This window comes from Pseudophryne corroboree, chromosome 1, assembly GCF_028390025.1.
Source record: "Pseudophryne corroboree isolate aPseCor3 chromosome 1, aPseCor3.hap2, whole genome shotgun sequence".
In the NCBI taxonomy this organism is placed as follows: domain Eukaryota; kingdom Metazoa; phylum Chordata; class Amphibia; order Anura; family Myobatrachidae; genus Pseudophryne; species Pseudophryne corroboree.
In genome coordinates, this window is record NC_086444.1 from 496,323,608 (window position 1) to 496,336,374 (window position 12,767).

Here is a 12,767-nt window from a genome sequence, read left to right on the forward strand (position 1 = left end):
GCCAAATGATTCATGTTTGTACGCAAATGCAGTTGTGATTTTCTAGGTACGGAACTGCTAACGTTAGCAAGTGAAGCTTCCGCTCTGAAATTAAGGGGGACGTACTAAGCAGTCATTAAAGTGAAGTTGCCCATGGCAACCAGTCAGCATTGACGTAACATTTATCATTTGCATAGTATAAAAGTATACAGAGCAGCTGATTGGTTGCCATGGCAACTTCTCCACTGGCTCTCTTCTCCAATTTTATCACTGCTTAGTACATGTCTCCCTAAAAGAGGTGCTCACCGGAGCCATTGCAAACTCATTCATAATTGCGTACGCATTCACAACCTATATGCAACAATTAGGAACATCAGAGCTAAGGGATGGTCTATGGCTACGCAAACTGGACACAGCGGTAACAACTCTCAACGCCATGTTATTGTAGCTATGAGCATGTCACTGGTGGCAGATACATACCCTGAAAATAGCCATGACGCCTGCATTTTCACGACCACTCCCCATAAACTCCCTGTTAACTCCTCCAAACGATCACTTGGCTATTGCATACAAACATTAATTAGGCCCAAAGTCTGATGATCCAAGAAACGTTCTGATGCAGCAGAGTGATTATCAGATCAGAGTCTGTGTATTTTGATAAAACGCATTTATTTTGTGTTGATAAAAGTTAGTTGTTGCAGATGTGCTGTAACATTGTATCTTGACACAATAACTATATGCTTATAGGTCATGCTTTTTGTGTCCTCACAATTATCTGTTTACTTTATTGTTCGTTACCTTTTATTGTTAACTAATAAAAGATGTTATAATGTTGCCACTATTTAAAAACAAGTGCCCACAAAAGTGTATAGTCTTTTTTTTTTTTTGCTTTCTTGCAAAACATCCCTAGTATGGTCTTGTGCTTATGGACGGGATGCAATTAAAATGCCGGCTGTCGGGATCCCGGTGTACGGGGTACCGACGCTAAAATCCCAACAGCCGACAATGCCAACAGCCAGAATCCTGAGCTATTCCCATTCGTGATCCTGTGGCAAGTCACCAAACCAGCAGCGCGGCGAGTGCACCAAGCCCGCAAGGGGACTCTTATCGCTCGCTCCGCTGCCGGCATTCTGGTGGGTGGGATGCTGCTGTCGGGATATTGACAGCCGGCATCCAGTTCGCCGGTATAACGTATGCAACCCCTTATGGACACAAAGGAGCACCACCAATGCAACTATTAGATATACAATTCTATGTGTTATTAAATAAGTATTTTTGGTTTCACATTATTTTCATCAGTCCTGTGCAGAATTAAAAAGCCTCCTTCACAGGGCCAGCAATGCACCCAAGATGTAGTCACATCCAAATTACTTAATGCATATGTACATAACTAGATACAGTGGTAACGAAGATAGCAGCTCTTACGCTAATAACTCCTGACTCCTTTACTAAAAGATGTGCCCCTAGGCATGAAAGCAACAGCAATTATAGCAGCCTTGCTCTGTCTGGGAAATAAAGTCTTGCAATTCAGGAAGGCCTGTTGCATACACACAACACAGCTCAGCTCTCGGCCTCAAGCCAGTATGTCAAATGGTATAATTCTGGACACAGCCACAAAGCACGCAGTAAATTTGCCTATCAGGTTTAAATTTAGAATTGCCAGTGCCTTATAATGCCGCACTTCCTCCAAAGGACCAAGCTCAGCAATTTTTTCATTCAGCCCAAGTAAGTGCAATCAGAAAATCAGTGCAAGTTTTGATTGCAGAACATGCTGGAAGGACCATATCTGATAAACTCAAATTTATAGTTTCACCATTGCTTCCTTTGTACAGGAGAAGCTGCAAATAATTTCATACAGGAACTCCATAGAAAAATGAATAAATAAAAAAATTAAAAAAAATACTGTAGATAGATTTTTTTTTTTTTTTACTTTGATGAGGTTTGTCTTTCAGAATCTAAAATTAATCTAAACTATCAGCTGCATAGCAAATGTTATAACAATGTCACACATACCCTCTATGGCAACCAATGTGATTCTAGCTATTATCTCCTAGAATGTGATAGAGAAATTATATGAACAATCTGTTTGGCAACAACTCCACTTCTAAAAAACAGCAGTTTAGTAAATATATGCCTAATGTGTGAAGACTAACAGTTATATTTGTACACTTTATAAGCTGCTTTTTCATAGCAGATCAAATTTTGTGATTAAAATTGGTGGCAATTTAATTGGATCTTTGATTATTCCATTAATAACCTAGAACAGCACAGAGCTTATAACAGCTAAAACGTAACTGAAATATAAGGGAAGCACTTTCCCCTATCACATGGCAGCGACTCAGCTATTACTGTATGTGCTGCACTAGCTGGGAAAGCACAACATTTAGATATTACAGTTCACCACCCCCTAAAATATCCCCTTTAGCTAGAACATTTTTAGGCAGATGGGCTTATTTAATAAAAGGATGCGTTGTCTACAGATGTGATGTAACCCACAGAGACCATGAACTTACTATCAGTTTTTCTAGCACAGTTTAAAACACCGAAAACAAACGTGATTGTTTTCTGCATATTCCATCTCACTTGTGCCCACTTTGTTGTTATATCAGCTTGTCATCTAACGTTTTATCAAGTAATATGTAATTGGCTGATTACAAATATCAACTATACGCAATTATATGTAATCATACAAAAACCGTATCAACCAAATAATTTATAGTGTTTAGCTTTATATAGCTTTTTTAAATGTTTACATTTAAGTACCATGCATTCGCTACTGGGCAAACACCCTAGTCATTTAAGAGGTGTAATAGGTGACGCATTAATATCTAAAGGGGAATTTCCAAATATATATAGAGAAAGATATAGATAGATAGATAGATAGATAGATAGATAGATAGATAGATAGATAGATAGATAGATAGATAGATAGATAGATAGATAGATAGATAGATCGATCGATCTATATCAGAGTAAAGGAACAGAGGAAAAAAATGAAATAAAAGAGGGACTGATTAATAAGTTATAAATACTGTATAGTGTCCACTGGGGATTTATATTACCAGGATGCATATTTATTAAAAATGTAGAAAGTGATAAATGTCTAAAATATTTCCTATAAAGTGCAGTATGCTGAATAGGTCATGCCGAAGAGTCGAGAAGTCTTGTCTGAATCTCTAGATAAAATATGTGGTAGATGATCACAGAAACGACGATTTTACTCCTTTAGAACAACCTAAAAGAAAACAAAGAAAACAAATAAAACAATAACTTAATTTTTGTTTAACTACAACAAAATTAAAGAGATACTCTTCCTTGAAGTACTTACAGTCAAACGTAGTACAACAGAAACGAAGAGCTACTGCACTTTATTAATAGTTAGATTGTAAAAACCGGACACGCATAATTCTACCGTAAGTGATATACAGTATATTCTGGTATGGTCAGACCGGTAAGTTGATGTTACTGTAAAGCAGTTAACAGAGGGGTTGCGCCTGGCTTGTTAGCCCGCACCGCTACTGTACTACAGAACCAAGTGTACTGGCCACTATTTACAAATATATATGTAAAATGGCAAATAATTACATTGAAACACGTTTAATGAAAAATTGTACTTTAAAAAAGTGTCCGAAACATAGCTCAAAGGTTAACTTTCCGCCATCTACTTTATTTTTCCGCAAAGCAATTATCTGCTAAAACCATAAAACAAATATGAAAAAATTGAAAAGGTCACTATAATCAGTACAAATGATCAAAAACAAACGAGTTTTATGAAAGACTTTTACTAGATTCAAAAACGATATTTTTCAACTATAATACAAGTATGAAATTATTTTCTAATCGGAAAAAAATTGTGACTAGTAGGTTTTGTTCCAATTTTTTTTTAAAGGACTGCAAATCCCATGCAGCAAGTGGTTCTAAAAGCTGACAGCCTTAAACGTCGCTCGAATACAATTTGTTGAACTTGTGTATCTCAAATGAACGATTATTTTACTTTTTTTTTCTACCAATTCATATATTTATCATGTCTTTTTTTTATGTATAACATTTTTGTTATTATTATATATGATTTACTTTTAGTTTGTAGCCTTAGCTATGCTGGTAGCTTATATTGACAAGCTCACAACTTACCTAATGTGATTCCTTATTTCACAAAAAAAAAAGTTTCCAGTCAGCAATACATGAAAGGAATTATGGTATTTAATGAATTGCATCTTGGAGATCGCGGTCACATTAACCTGTTACCTTTGAAGTATGACAGCAGCTACAGTAAATCACACACAGAATGGATTATTTCCACATTTTGGTTTTATTCTACTACCAGTATCTTGTTTATCTAGCAATTTATCATTTCTACCATTTGTCTAGCTAGATAAATGTTATATCCGATTGAGCTATTCTGAGTTTCCTCATCTTTCTCCCTTTAAGCTTCCTCTTTTTCTGACAGCTGTAATTACCCCTCTAATGATTGGCTATGTACTGTGTATATATAATTTATGTCATTTACATACAATATGTCACAAGCAATACATGTACTATCCTGTTTTATTGTGCATAGGGAAAAACTCAATGAGGATACGTGTCAAAGCAAGACGTCCAAAAAAGGTTAATATTTGATACATAAAAAATAGCACATATGTTAATAAAACTCGACAGTACGAAAATAAAGATAAATGGTAATCAGATGTATACTACCCCAGTAACTATAATATATAGACAGTGTTATAGTCAGATTGGTTATGTATTCTCAAGTTTTACTTTTTTCTTTGCTTGCGTGTCTTATTCCCCCATTACTCTGTGCATTGTGTTTGTGCTAATAAGTAGGCTATTGCCCACATAACGCTGTCCATGTTCTAGCTATACATACGCATATAATAAGGTCATATAAACGATCACAGGTAAATCGATGATTTATTCTACATCATTCTTGTTGGCTTATATATGATTGCTGGCATGATGAAGCCACTGTAGATACAGCTTTAGGTGCCAGCTTCACGGAACATCAGAAACTATCCATCCATATCACGTTCCAGCTTCTGGCATCCTGTGTACAACACATCATTGCTTACTGTAATGAGGAAATCGGTACATTAATAGAGACAACAACATTGTAATTTATTATATGCTGTTTATCTCATACCCTCATATCCTTGTTCAACAATACAGAATATCTGGAGTATTATAAAAATTAATGTTAAACAACAACACTTCATACGAATTTATAGTCAGAAACTGGGAATAACACACACACACACACACACACACACACACACACACACACACACACACACACACACACACACACACACACACACACACACATTTACATTTGTATATTTGACATCCACTCTTCCGTATTATATGAGTGTGTATCTGAGAAAAGCTTTAAGCAATACATTCAAAAGTGTAATATCTATACAAAACTGACTTGAGACGGTTTATTATCTGATGTAATAACTAAACATTTGAAAACTTATTAAGAACAAAAATTCCTAAAATATAGCTCATACCAAATTTATGATTAAACAGCAATTAGATATAATTTCGGGGCTCAATTACACTTTATTGCATTACATGACCTAACGTGGTTAACAGATTCCTTGGTGACTAAAGTATAATTACAATGTACAGCAGGAACATGTTCTATAATTTATGCACATTAATAAGATTTCTATATTCTGGCGTTTTGGAAGCCAGCATCCAATTAGGGAGTTGTACTGCCTACATAGTTCACAGTATTCCTGAAACCAAGTACTGCATCAGAAAGCGCAACAGATTGGATGTAGAGTGAGGATACATTTAATTTAAAAATAATACTTTTTTACTCTATTAAAAAAAGGTCAACGTAAATGAGCAATTCTGCACTGTTGGATAGAAACATGTGTGTAATTGGTTTTTGTCCACACAATATAAATAAAACACTATAACACTGTTGTTTGAAATAATATTTAATAAACCATCAATACAGATTAAGAGCACGTTTCATGTAGACATTTACATAGTGCATAAATAAAATAAGGAAGAATAATAAAATGTGAACACTACTGCAGATAGTTTTTTTGTACAATAAAGTGCTTATATTTTCAGGAAAAATACAGTACTGCATTTATAATCAGCTATAGAATTTAGCAAAAGGAAATCATATATTTTGTTTGTAATGAAAGCACAAAATTTCACGTGTGCACAGAACTCTTCTCCAAAGATAAAAGGGTCTAATAACCAAAACATCCCTGCAAATAGCACAAACGTTCCCTAAAATGTGATGTCATTGGAACACGGTCACTGAATTCGGTCCATTCGTATTAAGCGAAACATTGGAACATTAATGTTTACTTTTAAGGAAATAAAACCCTTCTTTATTTTCCTAAGTCACGAAAAATAAACTTAGTATGTGGCAATTGTCCGACTTACAGCCAAATAAATACTAATAATGGATAAATAACAATTCTACAGTAGTACTTTCCAAACAAATTATGCCGTCTATGAGCCATACAGGTAGCTATATCTATCTATCTATCTATCTATCTATCTATCTATCTATCTATCTATCTATCTATCTATCTATCTATCTATCTATCTATCTATCTATCTATCTATCGATATGTATCTAGATAGATAGATAGATAGATAGATAGATAGATAGATAGATAGATAGATAGATAGATAGATAGATAGATAGATAGATAGATAGATGATATGTATGTATATATATATATATATATATATATATATATATATATATATATATATTCGTTGTGGGACCCATATCGTGCATCCCCGGAGCAGTACTTGTCTACTGATCTCCCTGGGACTGTGAGTGCTGTATGCCGCGGTACCGGGGTACTGTATGCCTAGGAGTGCACCATTACTGGGTGCAGCATGTTGCCCTTGCTCTCCGGGTGGCCGGGCTGAGATTGCTCCAGGAGAGACGCTGCAGCAGCCACCTGTGTGACAGAAGGGGAGCACATACTAGGGGGGTTTATAGTCAGATTTGGGATTGCGGACACCGGTGGGAGAGACGCTGTTGGCTTGATAGGCATTGGCACAGCTGGGATTGTCTGATTAGGAGCATGGCAGAGTGTTTTCATGGGCATTCCGAAATGTCCATACTCTTGTGGCACTGCCATACCTGTCATAGTGTCCATCATGCCAACGTGTGGCCACATGGTGCTGACCATGTTGCTGAGCTGACTGGGCACCGGATACCCCAGGTGATGCATCATGGACGCTAATGGCAGGCCACTAGTCATCACCCCCTTGTAATCTCTGCCAATAATATTCTCTATTGCGAAGGGATGCTTAAATCCCGTGGACTGGCTTCCATTGATGTTGTATGGCTGGAAGTGAGGGAGCCGGCCGACACCAGTCACTGGGACGCCCTCAGCACTGGGCAGCCCCAGTTTAGAGTGACTGTGCTGCTGGTGGAAGTAATGGATCATCTGGTGACTCTTGGACCCCAGGTGCTCTGACCTGTGCACCTTAAACCTCTTCCTCCTCCTCAGGAAGCTGCCGTTCTCAAACATGTCCCCGCAGTCTGGGTGCAGAGCCCAGAAGCTGCCCTTCCCCGGCTGGTCGGGTCTCCGTGGAATCTTGATGAAGCAGTCATTGAAGGAGAGGTTGTGCCGGAGGGAGTTCTGCCAGCGCTGGGTGTTCTCCCGATAGTAGGGGAACCGGTCCATGATGAACTTGTAGATGTCACTGAGGGGCAGCATCTTCTCGGAGGAGCTCTGGATGGCCATGGCAGTCAGCGATATGTAGGAGTACGGCGGCTTCTGGTCACTGTATGAGCTCTTCCCCGGGCGAGGCATGCTAGGGGGATCAGAGCAGCTCACCCACAGTCACCTCCTCTCCTGGCTTCTGGGGGCTCCTTCCTGTGGTCACTTACAGCAGAGGTGAGTATCCAGCAGCGTGGTGTGCAGAAGTGATGCTCATGTCCAGGTGTTTTCTTCTCGCCTTAGCAGAAACAGGAGCCAGAAGTTTGTTAGGTCAGGATGGGTCAGACTGCCACAGAATCACCTAGTAGAGGCGGCTGAGTGACTGGAATCAGAAGCAGGTTAGATCCCTATACGAGAGGAGTCTCATCCTACTCCGGAGTGTGCGGAGACAGGACAGAGACGGGAGTAGTACACGCAGCTCTGCCAGATGGGAAGATGGGAGGAGAGGACGGAGCTCTGCCTGGTTATGTACTGAGCACAGAGATGCTGGGACCCCCGCTGCTGCCTCCTCACCGTCACATGACAGTCGCTGGGGGACACTGCACTGGAGAGGAGCGATGCCCTGTGTGTGGTCTTGCAGGGGACTAGGCTGGGGAGGCATGCAGCAAAGTCATCCCTTTCCCCGGCAGTTTTACCTGCATCAGGGGCATTCAGCTCAAGAGTTTCTCCTCTGTCCGAGATAAGAGGAGAGGACTCAAGATTAGCTATTCACTATTCTCTCACTCTCTATTGCCTTGTAACATTGTGTGTGTGTGTGTGTGTGTGTGTGTGTGTGTGTGTGTGTGTGTGTGTGTGTGTGTGTGTGTGTGTGTGTGTGTGTGTGTGTGTGTGTGTGTACATAGCAGGGCAGAATCCATCCATGTGTTCACATAAACAGCCATAGATCTGGGCACTCACCAGGCTTGTTGAAGATAATGAAAAGTGATTTATTAATCCATGACAACATATCCCAAAAATTCTACAGCTGGATTTTCTGTTATGATTACGATCCCTAGGGAATGAAACGTAGACTCTTATGGTGTTTTGATTTGGATTAATAAATCACCTTTCAGTATCTTCAACAAGCCTAATGAGTGCCCTGCGCTATAGCTGTTTATATTAACACATGGAGGGTTACTGCCCTGCTATGTTTCTACTTTATAGTACCCCTGCAGTTGGCTATCAATAACTATGAGCGCAAATTTAGCTTCGTGTGTGTGTATGTGTGTGTGTGTGTGTGTGTGTGTATACACACACAGTTTTGTGTGCAACTATTTCATTAGTCAGAATCAGATGATTTTTTTTCAACTGTAATGTTACAGCAGACCTAAGGGCAGTTTTTGCTGCTATAATAAAGTCATTGGTCCTTTACAAGTAACTTTGCGAAAAATATGTAACAGAACATTTGATCTTTTGGTGATAGTTATAATCTGTATCACTGGACTGTGGTAAATGTATTAGAGATTTGGGCACTAGTAACCATCCCCTGGAGAAACAGGGTGTACAAGTTTTTAAGTTTTGGTCCCATGGATTCAGGGCTCAAAGTGTGTGTGTGTGTGTGTGTGTGTGTGTGTGTGTGTGTGTGTATGTGGGGCTGGGGGGGGGGGGGGGGGCAGGGGAAGGGGCACGGTGGAACTGAGTTCCACCATCTGTAATTGTAGCTGGAGCTAGTTCCCAGGGCCGGTGCAAAATTTCTCAGCACCCTAGGCAAATCTTCATTGCCCCCCCCCCCCCAATCCCCCGTTCTCCCAATACTCGGCCTCTCAGATGATAAAGTGCAGTGGCGGCATCTTATGAGTTATATAGGGATAGGCTATTAGGGTTAGTTTGGGGGATGAGGTTAGGTCGGGTATAAGGCATAGGATATGAGGGTTACTTTACTGGTTTGATTTCAGATATTAGGGTTAGGGGTTATGATTAGGGAGAGGTTTGGAGGGAGATTATATAATATCATTATTATTATCCTTTATTTATATGGCGCCACAAAGGATCCACAGCGCCCATTACACAGTACATAATCAGATGAGCAAACAAGAAAACAGCACTTACAGTACAGGACAAAATAGGACAGGTATAGAAAACCCGGGGTTAGGTGCCATCAAAGGGAGTATGGAGTATAAGATAGTGTAAGTATAAAAAGGAAAGGCACATGAGGAAAGAAGTCCCTGCTCTTGCGAGCTTACAATCTAAAAGGTGAAGGGCTGACAGACCGGGGTGACACAGAAGGGGTAGACAGTGAGCACAGGCAAGAGGGCATATATATATATATATATGTGTGTATTCTGTTGGCCACACCCACTAGTCGGACTTCACTAGTCGGACTTCGCAGGGGGTGGGTGCTTACTACATCTGGCTCCAGAGCCGGATTAAGGGGGGTGCCCCGGGGGTCAGTACCCCGGGCCCCCCTGTCTTATGGGGCCCACCGGCCGGAGCTCTGCACCGCTCCACAGGTTGCCGGGGCAGGAGGGATCCACGCTGTGCATGCGGCTTCCTTCCCCAATCCTCTGGGGCAGCACGGTCGGAGACTGAGTCAAGCAATCTCCAGCCTTCGCTGCAGCCAGACAGAGGTGCTGCTGGCGGAAGAGGCTGGAGATTGCTTGACTCAGTCCCCGACCATGCTGCCCGAGAGGAGGGGAGAGGAAGCCGCATGCGCAGCCACACTCCTCCCCCGGCAGCGTGGATCCCTCATACCCCGGCAGCCTGGTGTCACTGTCTTCTCTTCTCCCCCTGCTGCAGCGCGGCTCCCGTTGCCTGTGACCGCCGGAGGTGAGCAGTGTGGTGGAAGTGGGGTGGGGGGGGGATTAACTGTGGGGGTTGGTGGTCCGTGGGGGGGCCCTGCTGTCTTGGCTGCCCTGGGCCCCCCGAGGGCTTAATCTGGCCCTGTCTGGCTCCAATATATACCTGAATATAAATATAATGTAAATCACATCACGTCTAATACAATAGCAGATAAGATATTAAACATTATATATATATATATATATATATATATATATATTTCCAGTGTCCCAACGGCCATTTTTTTGTAGTTCAAGACTTCAGACCTACTGTATTAGCAATAAGTTTCAATTAATAATTAGACTTCTACCAGCCACCTAATGCACAGATAAATATCATTACTTTATCACCTATAATATAAAAAAAAAAATACATGTATTTCATTAATTTGAAATATGTGTTTTATAGATATATGAATTGAAAAGTTTTAATTAAATATATATATATATTTTTACAAATATTGTAGGTAATAAAGTAATGCTATTTATGGTGTCATGAATAGGGATACCTCCAGTGCCCATGGCATTAGGGATATAAAGGAGTTAAATATAAGAATATGTCTAATCAGACTTATGCACTAGATGGATGGTATAATTAATAATTGAAAATTTATTGCTAATAGGTCTGAGGTCTTGAACTTAAAAAAAAAATGGCCATTGGGACACTGGAAACTATCTACAGTATGTCCCTGAATTTTTTATAAGTAATATCAGGAGCTGATATGCTGATTATATATATATATACACACACACACACACACACACACACACACACACACACACACACACACACACACACACACACACACACACACACTATATAGTCACACATTTTGACATGTTATTGAGGCAGCTGACACCTCTCAGTCACTAGAGAGGTGCAGCTGCCGCAGAACCTCCTGCTGGTCAAATGAATGACAGTCAGCTGAGGTGCAAGACACTGACCGTGGTTGTCTGTCCTTCTGGCTGATCCCGTGGCACTCAATGAGGGTGGACAGCCAGCAGATTTAGCCCTTGAAGAAGAACTCCTGTATGGGGTAGTGGCTGCTGGGCTTGGACTCTCCGCCGCCGCTGCACCGGTCAGGCCGCTGGCAGGGAGGGCAGATCAGCTGGTGGTTGGCGGCACTTTCTCCCCAGGTTAAAGTGCCGCCTCCGGTCGTGGCCTCTTCCTCGGACTCCACTCCAGCAGCAGCGATGCCGCTCAACAGGTCGGGGGAAGAGGGGTGAGGAGGCAGCGAGCGACGCAGGAGGGGGAGGCAGTACCCACATTGTTACAGACTTAATTTTTTTCACACTCAGTTCCGCCCTTGAAGTGCCAGCGCCCATAGGCAGCTGCCTAAAGCTGCCTAATGGTAGCGCCGGCCCTGCTAGTTCCACCACCTCCATTTCCCTGCACAGTAAAACCTGCCCCATCACCTACGTGAATAGATGATACAGGCGGCGCTAGTATTACTGATGAGCTGAAGCCACCTCCCCCTTCCTCAGGTCCTGGTGGCTCCATGGTCCTCCTCCATTTACAGGCCACCCCTCCTGGTACTCACACACGCTGTGTCTGTTGGACAACATTCATCCCTTCCTCAGGTCCCAGTGCATTATTTTTCAGCATGGCATATGCGATGTCATGCTGTCACTGCTGTTGAAGTAAAAAAAGAGTCATGAAGAGGTGCAGGCTCTGTACAACTTGAAGACAAGATGAGAGCTGGCTGAAAGGACAAGAGAGGTGGTGGCACACAGGCAGTGAGCTGCTGGAGGGACAGAGGCGAGATGTGTATAAAGGGCACTACTGTGGCCATTATGTGTATAAGCAGCACTACTGTGGTCCTTCTGTGTAAGGGGCACTACTATTGTGCGCATTATGTGTAGGGGGCACTACAACTGTGGGCATTATGTGTAAGGGGCACTACTACTGTACTGTGGGAATGTATATAATGGGCACTAAATTGGGCATTGCATATAATAAGGGGAACTACTGTGTATAGAGGGTGCCATTGTGTAGTGCAATGTGAATAAAGGGCACTATTAAATGACGTAACCTGAATAAGGGGCATTACTATGTGGTGTAATATGAATCAGGGGCACTACATGTGGTATAATGTGAATAAGATTGTGCTACTGTGTGGTGTAATTTGATTTGGGGGTACTATTATGGGACAACACTGTTTTTTTGGGAGATAAATGTCCTTTTATAAAGTATGGGAAGTAGGGCACTCATTTACAGTTTGCAAGGGTGTGTGGAAAAACACTAGCATTGGCCCTGGATTCGCTTAATGTGTGTGTGTGTGTGTGTGTGTGTGTGTGTGTGTGTGTGTGTGTGTGT

At 41.4% G+C, this 12,767-nt stretch overlaps 1 protein-coding gene across 1 annotated transcript; it reads right to left on the reverse strand.

Moving 5' to 3' along the window:
• Positions 1–6,741: 6,741 nt before the first annotated feature.
• Positions 6,742–7,954, reverse strand: FOXB2 (forkhead box B2). Its single transcript, XM_063916379.1, has one exon. The coding sequence runs from the start codon at positions 7,785–7,787 to the stop codon at positions 6,831–6,833; it is 957 nt and encodes a 318-aa protein (XP_063772449.1). The 5' UTR covers positions 7,788–7,954; the 3' UTR covers positions 6,742–6,830.
• Between the last annotated feature and the right edge of the window lie 4,813 nt (positions 7,955–12,767).